The following is a 22,384-nucleotide window of genomic DNA, read 5'->3' as shown; positions in this document are numbered from 1 at the left end:
ATGACGGAAAGTTAGTGGTAGTGGTGACGGTGGTTGCACTTGAGAGGTGACCACAGGAGCTGTGGGTAAGTTTGGCCCACAAGGTTATATTTTACTGTGACTGAATGACTGAATGACTGAATAATAGAACAAATTTGTAGCCCCTGCGTATTGCCGCCAATTTTCGAGGCAACACTGGAACGAAGGTAAATGGTAACCTCCGCTTTTTACTTTTGACGCGATACCATGTTATGTAATAGAGTGAATACGTGCTGTATGTCATGTATACTAGACATACATGTCCTTAACAGTGTGTTATTAAATCGGTACAACTTACATGACCTGTCTACTGTGTAATAAATAGAGGGAATGAAATGAGTGAACCTTTGGCTGATGAGTAACTAAATCGCGTAGAATTGAATGAGAAAAGAGAAAAAATAAAAAACAGTGATAATTTCAAGAGGAATCAAAGCACAGTGTCAGCAGTCACTTTTTTTTTTTTTTTTTTTTTTTCTCAATGGTACTATTTGAAGAGAACACTGAGAAACCACATCTTTATTATTGTCCAGCAACGTTTACACTTTCATGCTCGTTTTGTTTCCTCTAGTTTGCGCTGCAAGATCTCAATGTCTTCCATGTCCTGCTGAATAATCGAAGTGATGTGCGCTAGACCTGCTTGCTGTTCTTGTAAAACCTGTAAAAAAAAGAAGAAAAAGTACGCGCATGAGTCAACTTAGTGATAAATTGAATTTTCTTGAAAACATCTTATAATATGATAATGTCGGCCATAAAGCAAGTACCTTGCCAACAGCCTCAAGTTGTGATGCGTCAGGGACGCCGTGGCTGCTATAAGGATGCAGTCTTTTGGAATCCTTTAGGATCTGCAGCTGCGCCCATAGTTCTGTTATCTTGCCTCTAAAGTGTGCAGGATTACGAAGTTGCTCTAGCGCATTCTCAAGTCTGACTCTCAAAAGCTCTTCATCTTCCCGGATTGGTACGCCTCTGTTTCGCAATATCTGAACACGCTTCATCAGCTACAGCGAAACATTCGAGAAAATCAAACAGGAGTATTGGTTATTGCGAAGAAAAGGCACTCAGCCATCCAGATTCTTATAACAATGGTCCAGGACTTACAGTTAGAACACGTTGAGCAAGCTGAATGTGACGTCGCTTGAACTCCCGAACCTTTGTTGCTGTCTGGACTACATGAAACTGCATGATTTCATTCATCTTGACTTCAATCTCTTCAAGTTTTATCCTTTGCATTTCTGTCATGTCGTTTTGGGTCTCCATTCTCTTTTTCAAATCTTCAAATCCAATCGCCAGAGCAGGTACCATACTACAACAGATACGGTACTAAACCTGTTAATTGGAATATAAAATACAAAGCAATAATCACATCTCTACACATTTATAAAACCAATGACACACCATTCTTTATCAGGACATTCTCTCACCGCCTGCTGCCATTCAAAAGGATCGACATTTGGAGGTGGTCCATATTTATTCACATCATCAGGATGTACGAAATTGTAAAAGAAATACTAGAAGAGAAAAAGAGAAAAAAAAAAATGTATTAGAAATCCGCTCTTCAACAATATCACAAGCTCCTGTTTGTAGAGTGACGTACTTTAAACTGGCAATTGGGATGTGTAGGGTCCCATGAGTTCTTGATATACATAAGATTATACCAAACTGGTATCTCTGGTTTGACATTCCCAATTACATACTGCTGTCTCTGTCCTGATGCAAGAGAGGCGCCAAACCCAGGGATAGTTGGGGCGACGGTTGTAGCGGTTGATGTACCAAATCCACTTGACCCAAATGGTTTGGGTGCTGCGCCAAACAAGCTTCCTGCTGCTGGTGCCGTTGAGGTCCCAGGTACTGCGAATGAGAATCCCGAGGCGGCTGGCTTTGCTCCAAAAAATCCTCCTGATGCTGGCGCTGTCGAAGAAGCTGCTCCAAAGAGATTTGACCCTATGCCAGACGCAGGCGTACCTCCAAAGAATCCTCCTGTAGCCGGTGCAGCAGATGCGGCAGGTGCACCAAACAATCCACCCGCAGCAGGCGCAGTCGACGTAGTAGTTGCACCAAATAATCCACCAGCCGCTGGTGTGGCGGATGTAGTAGCTGCTCCAAACAGCCCTGTGGCAGGCGTGGCCGTCGCACCAAACAAGCCACCAGATGCTGGTGTAGACAAGGCTGGCGTTGACCCAAAGAGTCCTGTTCCAGATGCGGGTGTTGCGGGTTGTGCTGCTGCACCAAAAAGGTTATTCGATCCTGGTGTTGTGGGTTTGGCCCCAAACAAACTTCCTGCTGCTGAAGCAGCTGGTGTAGCTCCAAACAGTGATCCTCCAGCAGGTGTTGTTGCCCCTCCAAATGTGAAACCAGACATTATAGTGAATTATGATGGGTCAAAAAAAAGGTGGGCTTTGGGCCTGATCAGAATCCTGTGAGAAGCTGAGGGAGGTAGTTCGATTAGCTGTATAAAGAGTTCAGTCTTTGGAATGGAGGAAGCGCCGATGATCCCTGAGATCTGAGTGAATCCTGTGTCGCTACCGAACCTTGATGTGGATGTCTCCTAGTGTTGGGCTGATGTGAAGCGTTGGGCGTGGACCTTTGGAGTTAATCGAGCTGAAAAAAGTAAAGGCAAAAAAATTATTAAACTCGCGGAAGTGACGTCGACAACATGACCAACATGCGCGTTTTCAAAGCGCACATCGCTTACACCCCGTCGCCATGTCAGGATACCGTCCCAGAAAAAGCACAGCGACTGCAAGGAAACGAAATGCAGTATCCGCATCAAGAGGATTAAGAACCGCCATCCCTACAGCTATTCTGGCAGGAACTTTCGCTGCTCTAGCATCTGTTTTTGCGAAGTTGACCCTTGATGTCAGGACAATCAATTTTTTACAGTATGCATGCAACTCTTTTATAGCACCCACAACTCCATATTGTACAACACTTTTCATTGCTAAGGAAGGGGAGACGAGTCCTGTAAGTCGGTGAATTGGGACAAATATGTCCTGAGTTATTGGCAAAGTGAAAGTGGCAAGAGGCGCGTGTGCTCGAATGATCATCAAAACGAACCATCTATAATATTTGTTTTATAGGTAGTAGTTGCTGTGAGAACCATTTGTTTTGCTCTGATCTTCATCTGTAATGCAGTCATGTGGACTCTTTTCACAAAGGCCTTGAACCGATCTAAGTCCTCAGCAACCGTAACTGTAATCAATAGCGCTGCCAACTTTTGCTTGACAGTAAGTGAACATTATGATAAAAATAAATTGATACGCGCAGGCATCTACCTAGATTAATTGTATTCCATCCGACATTTGTTTTTAGGCTGTACTAGGATATGCACTCTTCTCTGAGCCATTGACGTTGCAATGGTGGTTTGGTGCCTGTCTAATTGTGCTTGGCAGTGTCCTTGTGAGTTCAAGCGAGGCTTCAAAACAAAAGGCTGATTAAGTTGTTAAATCAAACAATTAAAAGACTTCTCTCCAATGATGCATGCTTGTGTTTGTTTGTCATTTAATGATGTGGATGACAATGCATGCTTGAAATAGCTTTAATCTCAGTTGCACAGACACATGAAACATCAGAAAGAACGCGTTCGCAATAAAATTAACCAATGTATCCTAAAGAAAGGATCGACTAAGATGAAGGGCATATTGTTTTTTGTGTGGACTATTCATATCTTTATCTTTCAGGGGACCTAGAAAGCTCTTGCTTGCTGACTTGAAAAAAGCAAAAGCTGGTCATTGAAGTGTGCTGTCTCTCTTGGTCTTTCTCAAGAAAGGCTTTATTGCATTATTACTCCGATCCTTGAGCGACTTGTAGTTGGTATGCCTATCCACCTTCGTCTTTCACTCTCTCTCTATTTCCCTCCTTTTCTTTGCTGTACTTCTTCTCTCTTATACACGCTTCATTCATCTCCTCACACTTTCTTTTTTTTGCTCACGTTTGCCATCCTATTGCCCATCTTTATTTTCAAAGAAAAGACAGGGTTTCAGATTGAATATTGCTCTTTAGGCTGTCGTACTGACAGAGTATCAATCTGACTCCTAAAAAGTGTGCTATATTCATTTTGAAATTAAAGGACAAGTACCATGGAAGAGCTGCTTACCATGCGGACCCTCTGGATAGAGCTCATCCAACAAGCACAAACCAAACTCCTCATCACACAAATTCACAACATAAAACAAGCACAGGCACATATACCAGCACAGATGCGAGTTCATCCAGCGACCCAACACGATGGTCGCCTCAAAGCCATCAAGCATTCAATCCAATTGCCAACGCTACATGTTGACAGGGATTACTTTCCTAAGGAGCTGCAAGCAAAGGCAGCGATCTTGCTTGGAGTCGTGTATGCGGATCCTTCTGTGGCATCACCAGGATCCATAGCTATGACCGTACTTGGATTTAGTATACTATCCCAAAATGCAGGCCAATCTGCTAACGCAAGCGAGCAAGAGACCATCGTTCAAATGCTTGTAAATGTAAGCTAATGATAATGATAAAGCAAATTTTTGTAAGCTTCAATATCCCACTTTAACGAGTCGATCCTTGTGTTATTTAGGAGCTCTCATCTGAGCAGATTAACAAAGACTATTTTGGTGATAAAAGCAATGCCGTCCACCTTGCTGCATTTCTGGGAATGAAGTCCACTCTTGACCTGCTTATCTCAAAGGGAGGTGACCTTGGACTACAAAACGGTTGCGGCCTCAACGCGTATGACATTTTGGAGGCTGTCAAGTTGGATGATCGCGAACTAGTAGAATTGCTGAGACAACAACCTGGTGTAGACAGTCTCAAAAAAAGACTTGGAAAAGATGCAGAATCCTTTAGGAATCATATCCCATCTATAACGCTGGCGAGGCCGCATCACCTAAACAGACCAGAAAAGGATGACAACATTGGGCTCAAGGACCGTAGTCTTAGCAACGAACTGGTTGGTTCCAGGATATCTTTACTAAATCCAAACGATACAGCTGAACAGTATTACAATTTACTATCCAATAACATTAATGATGAGGTATTTAATGACAGAAGGGCGATATCTGAAGCTAACAAGACCTTAGCCTTCACAAGTCAATACCCTATTGATCAACAAGGACTGTTAAAGTTATCTGAGGTTCAGGATGACGATGATTTTGATTACCTTAACGCGATCGACCCAGAAGCCGTTGAGCCTTACCAAGACTTAACCTGCTATCAACGAATCATCGTTCGGCGTCCCCTAATGGATGCACCCAAGCCAATCCGGTCAGTTTTGAAGAATCGCAACGATCGACAACAAGGGCCTGAGCCTGTCCTGGAAGCCCAGATCGCGGCATACAAGGCTTATGACGACTACATCGCTAAATTGCAGATACAAACACACTGCCATACACCACAAGTCAATTCAAATACAAAGGAAGCTTTAAAGAATCAGACGGATTCTGGATTTGACGATGGCCGGGTATTAGCTCTGAAGAAGTCCAAAGCCGTCCAATGGGAATCGGTCAAGAATGTCCGTATCTTTCAGCGCCATATGGTTCCTGAGGCTGGCTCAGAGATAGAAGATGAAAATGAGGATGTTGACTCCATAATCTTAGACCAATATGAGCAGGTCATAGATTATGAAGAGCCACCAAGTTCTTTGACTAATCGATTTAGCGGTACCCTGGGGTCTCCACCAATAGATTCCAGTCTTGATGGAACTATGAGCGGATGCTTCCGTCATCTTACCATAGCCAGCAACTTGAATGCTGGTTCTATGGACAAGCCACTGCCATTCCCTAAATACATTCCCCCTTTACCACTAACCCGTGCAACTGATCAAGAAGCAAAGGACTTAAGTATAACCCATGCGAACCCCAATCGGTCTCTCCCGCCACTGCCATCATCGCTGGATATCAAGAACAGTTTGAATAGGGAGCTTGTGCCTGTACCAACTTCGCCTCTTGACAAGCTTAAGTCCTCATTGATCGCCTCCTCGATGGGCGGCTTACAGTCAACGCCAATGATTGTTGTTGGCAGATCATCGCCAATTAAGCGAATTCCTTCTCCGCCTATTTTGGAATCACAATCATGGATGACAAGACTTCTCAGAAACAGGAATCATATGCTTGATTCGACTTTTAATAGCAATGGTAGCATCACTAAGCGCATTCGACAAAAGTTACAACCGGGTTGCCGCAGTAAAGCTACTACACAGTCGCAATTGGAGGCCGACAAGGCGACAATGGTTAATATAGCGAAACTAGCACCATCCTTCAGCAAAGACCCAAAGCCGCCGATTCCCCCCTCTTTCTTCTATGAATGCGCCTTACCAGCATCAGGATTGCCAGATGCAACAGCAGCAACGCAGACGCCAAGGCTAAGTGACCCTCGACTGAAAACCTTGATTGAAGGAGAGCCTATAATGAACAATATCACATCAATAAAGGACAATGTGGCAAACCTGGCGGCGAGGCCTCCATTGCCTCCGCGTCCTACACTTCGATCATCACATTTGATTCTAGATATTTCTACCCCCGTTCTCGCCCCTTCAGCAAAAGTTACTGCCAACAACTTCACATTTCCTGGCCCAAAGCCATTCACCAAGCAACTCAAGCCTCCTATGCTCGCCCGTAGCCATAGTGTAGGCCGGCCAGCACATAAAGCAGGCGATGATGTAGAAGATAGCGAAGGAAACAAAAATCGATTGTCACTATCTGCTGTCAGCGGAGAGAGCTCGGTCACATTATTGCCCATACCAAAGGCTGTATCCAAGCAATCATCCCAATGGAGGAGGCGCAAGGAGGTCGTGCTTGTAGTTTCATCACAAGGCCTTTCACCAACACTAATGTTATCGAACACGGCAAAGGATGCTGTTAATACATTGCCAGGCAAGGCTACTGAAATAGGTTCAAAGGAAATACTCAGTGGTCCAGCCCAAGGTCAGCTAGAGCCTTCGCAAGCGGATTGCTCAGAAGCACAAGACGTAATTCAAGTTCCCAAGTGTATACTTGCAGCATATATATCGCTTGATTGGAAGTAGAGATACTGATTTATTAATTTATTATATATTTTTTTCGAAGCCCAAGAAACAGCTTTTGATAGGAGATATATATGAAAGTACGCCACACCTTGGACTGGAGGCCAGGAAAGCTGTAAGTTTGGAAGAGGAAGCCGAGCGTGTGCATGAGCGCGCCCATACGAGCCCTTCTGCGCTACTGTATCAGCATACTAGGGGAAGCTCTGGCGATGATGCACAGAGATCTTCGGACCAACTTCCTTTTATGGAGTCAACTTTGGCAGCTGTCCATGGGACTTTCGATGAACGGAAGGTTGGGAAAAAAAATATGACAGCGTAATCCTAGTATGAGTACCAAAGAAATAATGTCTTACCGTTACCATTACTTTTTATTGTGATTGTTTATAAGGAGCAGAGCTTCACAGTCCGACAACCAAAGGTAGTTCAGGATTTAGGTACACACGAAAGCAGGATACCTGAAGCAGGCGCCACCCACCCTTCGTCGGGCCCTACTCCAACGCGGCCATCCAGCAGCAGTGTCTGGACGTATGCTTCTAATCTCGAGCCCGAACGAATGACCCTTTCCAGCTGTACTTCGCCTTCAGCCACCAACACAGGGATACTATATCTTCGAAGTATGATATCTTTTGCATCCCTCTTCACCTAGCTTATACTCATTTAATTGACTGATGATCCCTTCTCACTTTGTAAAATAGTTAAAAGAATTGAAGATATTGTGCTGGAGGCTCCAGATGAGGATACCATGCTCTCTGTCCGCATCGATACTGGGCGTGAGAAGATCGACACAGATTATATGCCCTGGAAGAGCGATAGCATTCTATTTAACCAAGAGTTTTGTCTGTAAGTCAACTTTTGACTGCCTTAGCCACAACATTTAACCCCTTATGATGTTTCCGCGCCGATGATTCACTATATACACTATCAGCATTATCATTTAACTCATTTGTACCCTATATTGTTTCTAGGCCGGTTTATGAAGGCTTAAACATTACATTGACAACGCATTTGATGCAAGCGCCCCATCTGCAACCCCGTTTTACCCCCTTTGCGGTAGAGCCCTCTACCGGCCCTCAATGCCCACCAGTATTGCCATGCTTCCATGGTGCCATGGGTTCCTCACAACCTAGCTTGGATACCGACATATCTCCTAAAACAACTGTGCTCACAGGAAAGGGGAAAGCACCATATTATAACTCACTTCTAAAAAGACATCTAAGAGAGCGCGTATCAGGTAGCAGCAGCAGCAACAGCAGCACCAGCGACTTGTCTGATTTACAGTACCTTTCAGCGTCGGATACCATGTCTGCTGCAAGCCCATCCTGCGGTTCAGTGTCATCACTGCAGTTGGATATACAATCTCCATCTACCTGGTCTGCAGCATCGACACCCATCCATACATCTCCATCGACACCTATCCATACATCTCCATCGCCATCAGCACCAGCATCAATATCAATCTCCATAACCTCCAGTGGAGGAAGAGGGAAAGAGAGAGCTGAAGAAAACCGGAGCATATTGGGGCGGTGGAAGAGAGGAATAATGAGTATACCCAATAGCCTAAAGCATCCTCAGGACTATCTGGGCCAGTACCGACATCATCGAAAGAGGCTGTTTCAACAAACGAGTCCAATGATGGTGATCAGTGAAATCGAATGTGTAAGGCCCCTCCATCCTCAGCTTGGAAATAATCAGGGCTGTGTTGTGAGGGATCCTCCGCTTGGCTCTTCGCCCCCTCTCCCACCTCTTCCACTGTCTTCGCCTCCTCTCCCCCCTCTACCTCGGGAAAGTGATCCAGCTAACTGCAGGGAATTGACCATCAAAGAGCTCTACGCACAGGAGACGCCCCTTCAAATCCTGTCACGTTATATATATTTTGAAGATGAACTCTGTATCTCGCGATCCTCTATTGATTTCAATATGATCCGATCGTCATGTAGGAATCAAATTATCAGTGTGGAGTTCCAAACTGTCAATGACTGGGTTGATTTGACGGACTATGACTCCTATCCCTCTTCTCTCCCTGATGATTACACTGCCACGTATTTGAATGTTGAGAACTGCAACAATAAGGACAAAAACAATGGCAACGCTGCAGAGGGTGGAGATTCAGGCATCATCGCAAAGATATTGGCATCCGTATGCTTCATTCCTGGTCCTGAGATGGACCCCGAGGATGCTATTTATGAAGATGAAGACCATATCCCGACAGAACCTCAAAATTTAGTCGAATGTCAGATGGGTCTACGGTACTTTGAGTGGTGTAACCGCCTGTTGTTTCAAGGGAGGTTGCATTATAGGACGGAGCAAGGATGCTGGAGAGATGGGTGGTTCCAGATCATTGGACCTAGGCTCTGGCAGTGTCGGGATCCACTATTGCCTTTACATTCTTCTCAATCTTCGACCTTGCCCCAAGATCCAACATTGCCGCAGCCAATGTCGAAAATAGATAGGATCCGTTGCTTGAACTTGAATGACATGTGCTCTATCGTGACGAATTCAGGAGTGGTCAAGGTGAACACTGGTAAAAAAGACCAACTACCCTGGGGCCGGAAGAGACCTGTTAATGAACAAAGCTCCCTTAATGCGAACCTGGTCGATGATTGTAACGAGGAAGGGTACAGCCAAGCAGAGGACGATGACAATGAAGATTGCGGTGAGGGTGATGGGAGTATAGATAGCGAGCAGGACTCCATAGATAAACATTGTTTCTGTCTCCAAATGTTAGCGAAAGGGTCAGGAGAGAAATATAGGGATGCAGTGGCTCATGCAGCTGCCAGCAACACTAAGAAGCGTTTGGTGAGACTAGATTTCCGCACAGATTCTGAAGATATGGCAGAAGCCTGGGTGGAAGCACTATTAAGCAACAGTCTTGAGCGACCGCTGAGGCCATATTGGTTAGGAGAGTACGAACAATAATAAAGCCTTATCCTTTCTAAAAACAGAAAATCGTTTTTATTGTACAGCTAGCCTCTAAATCTGATCAATAGTGCCATGTACATGACACACCTATGCGCCTTCAAGTGCTAAATAGGCACATTTCCCACAAGCATTCACCAAGAAGCAGTCCCGGCCTAGTGGCAACCTTGTATTCCTCTCTCTTTGGAATGTACTACAGTTTTACCCAAGTGTACCTGCAACATCAATGAGCCGTATATCATCACCTGTGACGTGTTGAGACTACGGGTAATGCATTATTCACCTGTACCAGATGGCAAGGCAACTCTAGGCTCCGTAGGAGGCGCAGCCTTCCTCACGCATCATCCCCCAATACGATACACGCAGAAAACTTAGGCAATTCCTTGAGTTCTGAAGATAACAGACGTAAAATGACCAACCAGACCTCACGAGCTGGTTGCATTCGCCCCAGCTCCATCCACTGTCTTTGGCCCAAGCTCTATATTGCACTAATAGCCAGCTGAGCTCCATACGCCTCAATATAGTCCTTAGATTGCTAGCCACGCCAAGGAAGTCTCATTTTCGATCTTTAAGTCCACTCTCTAAGAAGGAATACAGCTGCTTTAGCTCTTATGCCGCCCTAACATAAAGGAAGTAAAGACCGGAGGAAGCCGATGCTTTTTTAGGTTTTTTTACCTCATTTTCTTAAGCGAGGGAAGGTCTATGCTCAAAGTAGATAATCGAATAAAATTATAAAGGCTAATCAGTGGTAACTGTGGATATGGCCTTGGCAAAAAGGGAGAGGAATGAAAAAAAAAAAAAAAAAAAAAAGGCTTATTGACATGAATGCACATTTTGAAGGATAGATAAAGAACTATAGCAGCAACAGTGGTAATAACAAAAGAGCCCTTCCTTATGGTGGCGATACTCTACAATCAGAAGCAGTGAGGCTGTAGATAATCTCACAGCTCCAAATACTTTAAGAAAAAGCCACGAAGAAAAAAGATCAGAATTTGACCCGGCGTTGTGTTTTCCCTACCCTAGGGAGAACCAATACGGCCACCACAGGGCCAAGTAAGCAAAGATGGGGGGAAAGGGAAATCTTACGGCTTTCATTAAATAGCAAAAGCCGCAATGCTCATTCTCCTATTTGAGCGTGCCTTGGGCTACACACTTATTACTGCGACCGCTTGAACCTTTCCATTTTTTTTTTTTTTCTTCATCATCGCTCTCATACCCGTACATTCTTCCCTTGATCCTCGAAGCCCTGGAGAAAGTAAAGTAAATGCCTGTGCCTGTCCCCGAGTCCGAGCCTGGGCCTGAGCTTGAGGCTGAGCCTATCCAAGACAACTTCTTCAGTAGGCTGGCTCGCATCTCAAGCCTTATTAACGAGTGTGACGAGCAGATCAAAGGACTCAGGCGCTGGATCGAGATGTGGGATGACTTGCTGGATCCAACAGCAGACCCGAATTCATTCGATCGACAGGAATCGCTGACAGCACTCGAAGACCTGCGATCTCGCCTACGCATTCAATTAAGGATCAAGTCGGACCTCCTGGCTACTATGGAAGATCTCTTGCTTGAGAATAACCACCAAGACTAGCAAGAATGACCAATCTTACTCACCCCACAAAATTATAAATAAAAGTGAAGAACCAGCCACGAAAGCTATTGAGTACATCGCTATATATTAATACAGCTAAAAAATAAAATAAAATCGCTATTATTTCATATACATGTATGCTGTAAGGCAGGATGCTATGCGTCCATATGGATTTTTACCGTGTTTCGGCCCTGGCTTCATTATTTTTCTGCTTCTCTAAGCAACGATCCTTTGAAAACCTACGATGCTCCTCCTATATAGAGTGAATTACAATTACGCTGAAAGTTTGCTGTAACGTTAATGTACTGCGGCGAACCAGTTGAAAGAAAGGGCGGGCTGCATATATCTAGAAAAAAATAAAATAAATAAAAAGAAAAAAGGCTGAAATAAACGGTGATGCAGGCTGGCGACCATTGACAAGGCTATAGTATAGGAAGTGGGGAAGAAAGAGGTATGGTAAATAACCACCATCAGTAATAGAATATGGTAGGGCAAAAAAAAGGCTGATATTTAGTTCCGCCAGCCTTGTAATAGATCCTTGATATAGAGATGATTACAAGATTGTCACTCGAGGCACAGGGAACGCAATAACGCGAAAATTAAAGGAAATTGAGGAATTGGGTTTTTCTCTACACTCTAAACTTTTCTATAAAAGTCGGAATGTTTGGTATCTTCCCTTTTTTTTTTTCTTTTTCTCTCTCTAGGCCTTGAATTTGTCACCAACTGCTTTTCCCCTCCTCGGCTCGAGCAACCTTAGCATTCATCTATACATTGCCTGCACGCCTACACATCGGCATCGGGCCCATAACGCTGATAACAAATATGCCTGAAACTGTTGCTTTTCAAAGGGCGGACATCTCTGAGGATTTGGTCCGCACCACTCGCTTGATGGACGCCTGCAACGACCAGATAAAGCATATCGAGCGCCTGATTGAGATCTGGGACGATGTGATGGGCCAAGAGCAAGCGTCTGGAGGGATACCAGGCGCGCCTGGCGGAGGAGAGTACCCAAACACGGCCGAACGACAGCAAGAGCTAGATCATGCGCTGGGGCTGCTGGCAGAATTGAGATTCCTCCTTCAACTCAACCTGAGGACAAAAGCAGAATTACAAGCGGCTCTAATAGACCTCAGGGGAGAGCTCCGAGCTCAAGGGCAGGAATAATAAGCTTTGATCAACCTTCATTGTTTTCTTCCCTAAAAAAGAAAAAGAAAAAGAAACAAAATAAAAACTGAAGGCACTCGTCTTGTCGTCTCGTTATTAATATCATGATCACATGAAATTAAGAATTTTATTTGTACTATGCCACATTATATCAAGATCGTTATCCAAGGTCGCAGAGTGAGCATTTCCATCTGGAACAAACCCCCCTCTTGGTCCTCCATCTCTATACAGACCAGCTTAGTCCAATGCTCTACCATCCACTGGGCCTCCTCTTGGCCCCATTCAATTCGGTGTCCATCCGGCTCATAGCACAGTCCTCTCAACTGCTTCAGCATGCATAACCGGCTTAGATATCCATGTTTTAATGCGAGAATATCCACATTAATGTTGTCGTGGGCTTGAATAAACAGTTCCTGTAGTTGTTCAAGCCTTCCAAGCTGCGTAAACATCTCGTTGAGATCCTCTTTTATCTTTGGCTTTTCCCACCAAGCGCCTTCTCTACTAATGTTGATCCTTTCTTCGCCTCCCTCGCCTCCTTCGTCGTCATCATGGTCATCAAAGCCTGTCGCACGAAGTTCCAGCCCGAGTTCTCGTAATCCAAGACAAGTCCACTGCCTCATTCCCAAGCCCTCTACCTTTAAGCTTGAGTCATTTAAGGGGTCCCGGTCAGCTCCAGCGTGTTCATTTTCGCCGTCCACGTCTGAGCCGTTGATCTCAATAGCTATGTCTAAGGACCTAAGGTGAGGAAGACCATTGGCAAGTTGGGAAAGCGTCTTGATCGAACATTTTTGGAAATTCGAAAAATTGATGAGCGTTAAGGAATGATGGTTGATGATAGCCCATATACATTGTTTCTCCAGGGGCACGAATGCTGACACAACCAAAGATTCTAGACCTCCATTATAGCTGCCACTACTACCCTCCTTAGGACCATGATATTGATCAAGAGAACCATGCCCATGCCCTGAGGCTTTGATAAGCTCCGTAAACTGTCCACTCTCCGCTCCTATCCACGGCTGCAAGTGTAGCCGTTTGAGCTGAGGAAGCGCCCTTGACTTGACCAAAGTGCTGAAATCTGTCAAGGTACTTGAATCGGTCAGCTTTTGGATCCTCAGCTCCCGTAGCTTTGGGCATTTCCTCAGTAAAGGGATCAGAACCGTAAGCTCAAAACTTGGTCGAAAAGATACAAAGAGTACTTCGATGTTTGTTGGTTCCATTTCATCTAATGCTTTCCTAGCGGCCATTGCCTCTGGAGTCCATACTTGGTTTCGTACTTCCTCAACCTTTCCCGAAAAAACATCCATACTCACGTGCTCGCACCTCGAAACCGCTTTAAAGATTCGCTGAATGCCTTGTACAGAATAGTCGCTTCCTGAGAGCACAAACTCACGCAGGTTGGGCAACGAAGTGGAAAGGGTATTTGTCAATTGATCTTGCAACTCATCGTTATCCCCCTGTAAATCATACAATGCTACTCTGCTGACGCTTGTTAGCTTAGAGGACCATTGAAAGGCTCTAACCAGTTCATCATTTGAAAATTCGTCCACCCAGTAGGCCAGAGATTTGAGCTTGGGAAAATGCCAATGACGAGGAGACGAGGAAATGTCATCGAGCATGACAGTTTTGACGACAAGCCCTGAAAGTATACGGACATGTTCTTGATGGCTTTGTAACTGGTCGAGCTCGGACTCAGTTGAAAGCCCTCTGAAAGGCTCGCTCCAGAAGAAGGAGCTAAAATGACGACTCCATTCTTTGCTGACCCTGATACATTGCCTCAAGTCTAGTTGCGATAAATATTGGGCGATGTTGTCTCGAATGTGAGGAATGTCGAGGGGTGATAGGTTCATATTGCCGCTATAGTCTGGGGATTGATAATGGAGTAAGAGAAGTAAGAGAGGGGGGAGATAAAAAAAAAAAAAAAAAAAAAGTAGGCAACGGATCTATTATTATGTGTGACAGCATTCGCCACAGTCTATTTTATCCGTTGATATGAGAGCACTGGGCTCAGATTATCAAAAGTAATCCCCCTTCTCCACAGTTTATGCTTAATACTTTATCGGGTAGTAATTGCAAAAGATACTCTAATGCTTTCTTTTATTGCAAGGATGGGAGTGGTGGTAGCGATTTAAGCTTGTCTTCGATCTGGACGAATGTTATGGGGTACAAATAAAGCAATTGATCTGAGAGCGGGCTCATCGGTTTCCCTAGAATTACCAAAGCAAAATGAGTAAAATGAGTAAAATAAGAATGCAACGTGAATAAAGGAAAATGAATACTGGTTGTTTTCATTACCTGATCGGACAACATTTCCAACTCTTGCAGTTATGGGTTCATGTATCCGCTCCCAGATTGGATGATCGTCGGCAACAACTACAAATGAATGCTCCATGTACCACTTCGACAGCCGTTTCGTTACCAAAGGAATCGTTTCGTCTTCTCCAGGGATCAGAACAATACATGATACAAACAGGGCCACTTCCTTTTGTCGTTCATTCATAAAAGCAACCATACTCTGACATATGGTTCCACCAACAGCTAATAACACAATTCTGCGCTTCAATCCTGTCGGTGACACATAGTTGTCCCAAATGTCTGCCAATAAAGCTGCCACTCTTTCCTTGAGCAGCTCTTTATCATCATCCGTGGCCGGTGAATGTGGGATCATGATATCAATTAGCTCATTATCAGAGCCTATGATCCCGTCCACATACTGCGCGACTGTATCTATTAATGCACATTTGTCAATCCGAAGATTGTTGCTATTTCCTAAAGCTCGTGTCTGGAAATGGCCACTTGAAGAAAAAGAAAAAAAGAAAAAAATGAATGCCCAAGTCCTTGAGTATGAACAACTTCGATGAGTATATGTGTGTGCAAGGGACTTACAGGCCATGAACAAATATATAGAGTGGTTTGTCTGTGAAGCACATGTCAGGCCTAGATAGTTGTGTACGAAAGTAAAAATTGCTTTGTCAGTTATATATTTAATTTTCTACAGTTCTACAACAAAGAGACAAAGAGGGTCAATAGGCCTTACGTGCTGTGCACACTATCCATAAACTCGGCCTCATAATTTGGGTTTGAAAGGGGTAATTTAATCATCCGATGCCTTTCATATAAAAATTCGGTTCTGTATACATTAAGAACTTTGGCCAATGGTACGATACTGTCTCGGTGATACTCCTCTACCCATTAAAACAAAGCAAAACAATAAGTACAATAAATCATTATAGCTAAGGGACTTAACTATATTATTCAAAGCGATTTTACCACTTGGCTTGCTATACGTAGGCGTAAGGCTTTTCCAATATTGAGACTGGATTTCAATCACTTGATGAATAGTTTGTACACACGCTGCGTTGGGAATAACTGGCTGTAGTGCCTCAATAGGGTCGCTGAGCAATGCCTTTGTACATGCCAGTCCTGATACCGCAATCGAATTAAGATTGTAGCCTCCTTCTAATGCTAGTACAATCTTTCCTCCTGCTAAAGACTTGAGCATGTGTGTCATGTGGCCATAGGCTGCAGGCGTTACCAAATTTTCTCCGATCGGGTCACCTTAAATTATGTAGCCATGATCCATGCAGAACAAAAAATATGAGCAAGCCAAAACACTACTATATTGAAAGTCCTTAAGTATATATGTATATGTGTGCAAAGTATAGTTGTAATCTCACCTTTGGCCGCATCAAATCCTGCACTCACAAGAACAAAATCAGGTACAAACTCATAGACAATCGGCATGATGATCTTGTGGAATGCGTAAATATATTCAGAATCGCCCATTCCGGGGCATGGCCAAGGAATATTGATGTTCCTGGTGAAGTGATTTTAAAGCAAAGCGGATAAATTAACGACGGTTTGTTTTGAACTTGGGACACCAATAGTTATTTACTTTTTTTTTTTCTCTTCCACTTACTTTCCCCGTCCTGCGCCTTCTCCTACCGTTGTGTAGGCCGCTGCAACCGGGTCTCCAGGGAAAAAGGTTCCTTTATCGTACCGATGAATAGAGCAATATACGACATTTGGATCATCGATAAATGCCTTTTGAGTTCCATTTCCATGATGAACGTCCCTGAGTCCAGTGGCAAAAAAAAAAAAAAAAAAAAAAATCAGTGCCGATTGAAAAAAAAAAAAAAAAAATACATACATACATACCAGTCAAGAATAAAAATCTTTTTCAATCCGTGATTCTTTTGGAGATAGCGCGCTGCGATGGCCACGTTATTATATAGACAAAACCCCCCTGCCTCATCAGGCTCTGCATGATGCCCCGGAGGTCGTATAATCGCCACACCATTCAGAATTTGGCCAGTTGCAACAGCATTGCACAATTCTAGCAAACTTCCACATGATAATCGAGCGCAATATGAAGACGAGTTGTTGAGATAGATACTATTGTAACTCTCCGCCACTGCAAACAGATCGCTTAATGACATTTCTATTATTGATATATAAAAAAAAAAGAAAGAGGCATGATGCAATAAGAAACTTTGTGCATCTTTGAGGCTTGATCTGATAATCGATAGCCCTATACTACGGCAATTTCTTTTTTTCTTCTTCAAAAACTATTTGTTATTCTTCTTTATCATACCAGAGGTCCCTGCTATACGGCTAATATGGTCTTCAGTATGTATCAGACTGAGCTCTTCGACTGTGGCCTCGCGTGAACGAATACGAACCATGCGTTTCGTGCATCCTGCAGCCTGAATTGCATCAAATATCTTCCAAATACGTCTCGGATCTTCAGGGTGACCATCGTCCCCATGTACATTGTTGTGAAGTCTTATATTTTTTATATAGAAGTAAAAAGATTAAAATGGATTGTAAGATAAAACATTATTTATTATCATTATTATTACTATTACTGTTGCTTGAATGCGTCAAATAAAGTACCTCATTCGTGGATCATAGATGTATCCTGTTCGCGTGCTACGACCATCGACTTGAGTTGGTTGTGGGAGAGGCGTTGCGTTAGGCGTAACATCTGGAAAAGGTGAAGAACATGAACTGATAGTCAGTGATGGTTTTTTTTAGTGTCTAGAATGGCAGGCGACGCTCGCGGATTAAATACTCTATAATACAAAAAACTTCAATCTCATAAACAAACCACGGTGCTCGGTTCGAACACCCGTAAATTCCAGCTTTCTTTGAAAAATATTTATTTAACTCATATTTTCATTCCTCATTGAATCCCATGGGTCACATCATCTCAAACTCATTCTTCCTCACACCTAATGGTACCTTGGTCAGGATTGAATGCAAATGGTGCTCCTGAGACCGCCGCCATGGGGAAAACAGAATATGAAATTCAATGAAAGCAGTTTCAATGAGCTTTTTTGGACAGATTAAAGATTGAAAGTAAATGGAGAAATTAGATTGTGAGGTCTTTTCTTTTTTTGTGCTTGCTCAGCCCCTTATCCTCCATTTTCCAAATTCAGAAAAATACTTTGATCAACGGCTTTTGTGGTCATTATACTAGCCTTCAATCTGCTTAAATACGCCTAAGGCGCCAACTTGTTCCTGCATTCTTTCAGGCTGGCCTATCCTAATTTGTTTAGGTCTAATCTTGTTTCTACTATTGTCCTGGCATGCAAACCATGGCACTACCTTTGGGGTAATTAAAGTTGTAAAGAAAAATCAATCTGGAATTCACAACTGTGTCTTCAAACTTTCAAGGTAGATCCACAGAAAAATGTCAGCCAGCTTTTATGAGCAAATGAACCTATGAAGTAAGCCCAGGCCTTCGTAATTTCCACGCCAGCTGCTTGCTTGTCTTTAGCCTGACTCTTGCAATAACTTCTCAAAAACGTAATAACTAGCACGCCCATCAATACAAAATATAAAAATTAATGATAGCTGTGATATAAGTCAGGTGCGGACTTGCTGGAAAATAAGGAAATAAAGACATGTTGTGCTGTATCTAAAAACGAATCCGAGGTTTGTTTCCATGCACAGACCACACCCTACAAGATCAATGTGATACAAGTAGAATCAGGACATTTCTCGGAGCAATAGGCTATTTTGGAATGAGAGGCAGACTCACTTGGCTCGGGCAGCGTTGACCGTCCGCCACCACGTGGCATAATTAGAATCAATAGCTTGTGACAGAATCATTTCCAAGCTATAGATCCCATCGAAACCAAATCTTAGCCCATATACCCTTCAAATGATATGTAGAATCATCTTGTGGTGTAATGAACCTTGGTAGGGGGGATATGAAACTCAAAGCTATAGTCGACTAATGGATTTCCTCTTCCAACCTGGATTTAATTAAAAATCCTGCGAATGAGGCTGTAATTGATGATATGGTTACTCTTTCCGCTATATCTTGAGTTTTAACAGAGCTTCAGCCGTGGCCTGTTTATTCAGGGGAATGTCTTTGTTTATAAATGTATTTTAATGCGAACAATGAGTGAAAAGAGCTCAAAAATGAAAGGCGAAAGAGATGTTGGTTGAGGGGAGACAAGCTGTAAGTATAAAGGAGAATCAAGATGGGTGTATCAAGAGATTGTTTAAGCATGTGTACGGGACTTTAGGTTTCTTTTTATTACAAGCCGTTACTATGACTATTACAATTATATGCAAGAACTATTTCCTGCAGCCATTTTTAGAAGCATCTCAATGTAATTGGTCAAGTCTTCCCATGCTGGCTCTATCATGTTCAATTTGACGCGATCAAAATTTGACACAAACTTATCAATAAACATCGTTATCCTTAATCGAAGCTGGATCTCAGATAAACTTGATTTATCCGTTGCTCCCTCCGTTACTGCTGTTATTGTTTTTGTTGCCGTCTTTGTCGTCTTAGTTGTCGCTGCTACTGGAACATTTTTTGGCATAGAAGTAGAGAGTATTGAAGAAAAAGCTGATGGCAGTGATGGCCCAGTTAACTCCTCTAACAAAGCTCTTGACCCTTGATCAGATACTACTGCATCTATAGTATCCTCCTCTGCTGTGGATGCTGTGGTCGTTGCTTCCGCAATTAATGTGGCGGAAAAGGGCGCTGTCAGTACGAAGCGTTCGATCAGAGCTAGACATCCCATCAACATCCCAAGGAGCCTTGGGACCATAGGCTTGATACTCTCAAACTGCTTCCGCGCTTTAGATGATAGCTGCCGCATCGCTAATTGTTCCGACAATGTCCTAACCTTCATGGTCACTTTTTGAATTGCTTTTTGAATGCTCTGAACTATTTGAATCCATGCAAGCAAATTATTTGCAAAAGAGTTTGATGACAGCAACGGCGACGACGATGATAAAGGACTTGGCCAGGAAACGAGCCCTGAGCGAATAAGCTCTTGAAGCGAAACGCCTCTGGAGAATGCGGAATCCGTTGAGAATACTGAAGTAGCCGAGTTAACTTTAAAGAAAACATCTATTGCTTGAGAAACAGGGGGCAGAGGTGGGTGTGATGCAGACGATGATGACGATATAGATCCTGGTATTGGTGAAGACAAGACATGATGGGCGCCTTCAGAAGAGCCGTCGTCGTCCATCAAACTATTACTAGTACTCGCTAAGCTGAAAATAGAGCCGGGATCTGGGATCTTGTTGGCAAAATCACTATAGTCTTTCAACAATGCGATACAACGTACAGCTTCCTTGACTAGAGTAGACCATTTCTCAAACCGGCAGGCTTTATACTCTTCAATCCAGGATATGAACTTCGATACATCAGGCCGGTCGGACGGTGGCATGTATTTGTTCAACAAGAATATTAACACACCAATGTAATAGGCAAACCAAGGTTCAGTAGTGATATCCCCTCTCTTCGTCGCCCTAGTGGTGGTGGTCGTCATGTAGCTATTAAGCTCTCCATGACTGGTTCTATCACGGAGACGGGGACCAAAGCTGTGGATAAACAGGTCGTTGAGTATATTCTAGGATTATTGTCAAATGTAGGTTGAGGTGCTTCATTAGAAAAATTGAAAATCTCAAAGAGGCCTTTTTCTTTTTCTTTTTCTTATTCTTTACCATAACTTGAGGACCCAATTCCAAGTATAATCGATTCGGAATCGCAGCATGGTCCATATTCTGAATTACAGCTGACCCAGGATCATAGTAATCCACTGGCACAAAAGGATCCAAGATCACATCCATAGTTAAATAATATTCACCTGCGATCAAGGCACTTTTGCGATCTTGTTTACATTCATTGACTTGAACATAAATCAGCCGCAGTGCATGTTCTATCAAGGGTAAAGTTGTCATAACAGCCATAAAACTATTACTGAAACCGCCACTAATGCTAGTAGTGTTGTTGTTGTCATCAGTATTGCTGTTATTTTGTAGGTGCTGAAGAGCAGAGACCCATTGTTCATGTGTGCCCGGAATAATGAACGAGCTCTTATTCACTAGGGAATACATGACCAAGAGCAAGTTCGAGACATCTTCAACGACTTCAGGACACCTTCCATATGTCAGCTCCTCATATATTGTATCGAAATCTACAGGATTCTCAGGTTGTTCATTTCTATCATCCAAATGTCCCTGTTGCCCCTTTTGCCCCTGTTTCCCTTGTCGACCCTTTTGTTGTTTTTGCGGGCAGAAATAGTACTGCTTCGGGTTCTGATGCCGAATGTCCAATATTTTCCCTTTCAATTTTGTTTTGGCGTTGTGTGCTAGCGTCATGGTCGTGACGATTAACATTGCACCATACGCATCCAGAGGTATATCATCAGTAGGAAGAATAAATCCATGCCAGAGCAGGTTTCGAATATTCAGAGTCAGTGGTGATCCCATCATCGTCTTGAGTACCCTAAGCTATTATATATATAAAGTGGGCGCAAAGGGCTTATCTTTAACTTCTTGTTTTGCGTTGATGATTGCTATTTCTTATCGACTAAAAATTACTGCTCTTTACTCAACACTTTTATCAAAAAAAGTATAAGCAACTTACTAGGGTCCAATCAACACACCTCGTTAAACAAGGGACTGCAAACAAATCTCGAACTAGGAACGGAATAAATATGTCCGGTCCTTGAAGTGTGTAGATGATCTTAACGAAAAAAAAAAAAAAAAAAAAAAAAAATATCAATTGTGATTTTCAGTATTTCAAGCAAGTGCAGCTGGCACACTTGTCCTGTGCAAGATCATGTAACTTACATTCCCAAGCAATTGCTCCAAGACAGTGGATCCAACAAGCCAAGCTTGATCATATCTTTCTCCATTAAGAAACAACTCAAACCAGATTTGACTGGCTCGTTTGCCCGCTGGTCCTAACCAGTCCAATGAATCTGCATATATCTCTTCCAACACTGTGTTAGCGCTGACTTGAGCTCGGTTCTGCTTCTGTTTTTGCGTCAATTGTTCTCGAAACTCCTTTAGCAAAATGATGCACGCTCGCTTAAACGGTAACAGATCTCGTGGGTCGATAAGGTCAGGAGTTGCTGTAACAGTATCAATATCAGGACCAGCACGATTCTTAACGTTTTCCGGGACTACTTGAGGCAGGAATGGGCGTATTGCCTCAATTGATAAGAAAAATCCGTCACCATCACAACCACTACCACTAATGTTACTGATGCTGTTATTGGCGCCATCAATGTCTTTTTTAGTGCCGTTATTCAACAGCGGGAGTGTTGACAGTGAATCTACTACCGCGAATTGGGGTTGAGATCGGTTATTGCAAATAAGGTCCCTGACTAATGGTGGAAGAAATGCTGCTTGCGGATGGGACTGCATCTTTCAATCAAGAAAACACAAAATAAGAGAGG

General features: G+C 43.3%; 8 protein-coding genes across 8 annotated transcripts; 5 read left to right on the top strand and 3 right to left on the bottom strand.

Moving 5' to 3' along the window:
* Positions 1–504: 504 nt before the first annotated feature.
* On the bottom strand, positions 505–2,374 carry BCR41DRAFT_331982 (nucleoporin complex subunit 54-domain-containing protein; the record flags this gene model as incomplete). Its single annotated transcript, XM_022021830.1, has 6 exons — positions 505–673; positions 780–1,013; positions 1,114–1,318; positions 1,411–1,523; positions 1,610–1,722; positions 1,786–2,374. The coding sequence occupies 6 exons, from the start codon at positions 2,372–2,374 to the stop codon at positions 563–565; spliced, it is 1,365 nt and encodes a 454-aa protein (XP_021885030.1). The 3' UTR covers positions 505–562.
* A 298-nt stretch (positions 2,375–2,672) lies between these two features.
* BCR41DRAFT_383770 (hypothetical protein) lies at positions 2,673–3,621 on the top strand. The gene is made up of 3 exons (XM_022027498.1): positions 2,673–2,976; positions 3,093–3,239; positions 3,325–3,621. Exons 1-3 carry the CDS (start codon positions 2,719–2,721, stop codon positions 3,448–3,450), a joined length of 531 nt encoding a protein of 176 aa, XP_021885029.1. The 5' UTR covers positions 2,673–2,718; the 3' UTR covers positions 3,451–3,621.
* A 770-nt stretch (positions 3,622–4,391) lies between these two features.
* On the top strand, positions 4,392–7,009 carry BCR41DRAFT_383769 (hypothetical protein; the record flags this gene model as incomplete). The annotated part of the gene is made up of 3 exons (XM_022027497.1): positions 4,392–4,484; positions 4,565–6,214; positions 6,416–7,009. 3 exons carry the CDS (start codon positions 4,392–4,394, stop codon positions 7,007–7,009), a joined length of 2,337 nt encoding a protein of 778 aa, XP_021885028.1.
* Positions 7,010–7,417: 408 nt separating this feature from the next.
* BCR41DRAFT_383768 (hypothetical protein) lies at positions 7,418–9,922 on the top strand (the record flags this gene model as incomplete). The annotated part of the gene is made up of 4 exons (XM_022027496.1): positions 7,418–7,620; positions 7,702–7,846; positions 8,944–9,266; positions 9,732–9,922. The coding sequence occupies exons 1-4, from the start codon at positions 7,560–7,562 to the stop codon at positions 9,920–9,922; spliced, it is 720 nt and encodes a 239-aa protein (XP_021885027.1). The 5' UTR covers positions 7,418–7,559.
* Positions 9,923–11,186: 1,264 nt separating this feature from the next.
* Positions 11,187–11,504, top strand: BCR41DRAFT_392624 (hypothetical protein; the record flags this gene model as incomplete). The annotated part of the gene is made up of 1 exon (XM_022028473.1): positions 11,187–11,504. The coding sequence occupies one exon, from the start codon at positions 11,187–11,189 to the stop codon at positions 11,502–11,504; it is 318 nt and encodes a 105-aa protein (XP_021885026.1).
* Positions 11,505–12,326: 822 nt separating this feature from the next.
* On the top strand, positions 12,327–12,668 carry BCR41DRAFT_392623 (hypothetical protein; the record flags this gene model as incomplete). The annotated part of the gene is made up of 1 exon (XM_022028472.1): positions 12,327–12,668. The coding sequence occupies one exon, from the start codon at positions 12,327–12,329 to the stop codon at positions 12,666–12,668; it is 342 nt and encodes a 113-aa protein (XP_021885025.1).
* Positions 12,669–14,726: 2,058 nt separating this feature from the next.
* On the bottom strand, positions 14,727–18,019 carry BCR41DRAFT_346620 (hypothetical protein). Its single transcript, XM_022022932.1, has 11 exons — positions 17,910–18,019; positions 17,562–17,652; positions 17,260–17,450; positions 16,824–17,106; positions 16,585–16,740; positions 16,343–16,482; positions 15,936–16,223; positions 15,703–15,850; positions 15,552–15,602; positions 14,961–15,460; positions 14,727–14,872 (listed from the first exon to the last, which is right to left on the bottom strand). The coding sequence occupies exons 1-11, from the start codon at positions 17,953–17,955 to the stop codon at positions 14,763–14,765; spliced, it is 2,004 nt and encodes a 667-aa protein (XP_021885024.1). The 5' UTR covers positions 17,956–18,019; the 3' UTR covers positions 14,727–14,762.
* Positions 18,020–19,243: 1,224 nt separating this feature from the next.
* On the bottom strand, positions 19,244–22,352 carry BCR41DRAFT_392621 (hypothetical protein; the record flags this gene model as incomplete). Its single annotated transcript, XM_022028471.1, has 4 exons — positions 19,244–20,548; positions 20,643–21,431; positions 21,568–21,666; positions 21,774–22,352. The coding sequence occupies 4 exons, from the start codon at positions 22,350–22,352 to the stop codon at positions 19,244–19,246; spliced, it is 2,772 nt and encodes a 923-aa protein (XP_021885023.1).
* Between the last annotated feature and the right edge of the window lie 32 nt (positions 22,353–22,384).

Source organism: Lobosporangium transversale (assembly GCF_002105155.1).
Source record: "Lobosporangium transversale strain NRRL 3116 chromosome Unknown BCR41scaffold_4, whole genome shotgun sequence".
NCBI classification, from domain to species: domain Eukaryota; kingdom Fungi; phylum Mortierellomycota; class Mortierellomycetes; order Mortierellales; family Mortierellaceae; genus Lobosporangium; species Lobosporangium transversale.
Note: the sequence above shows the minus strand (reverse complement) of the source record. Positions and strands in the feature narration are given on the sequence as shown.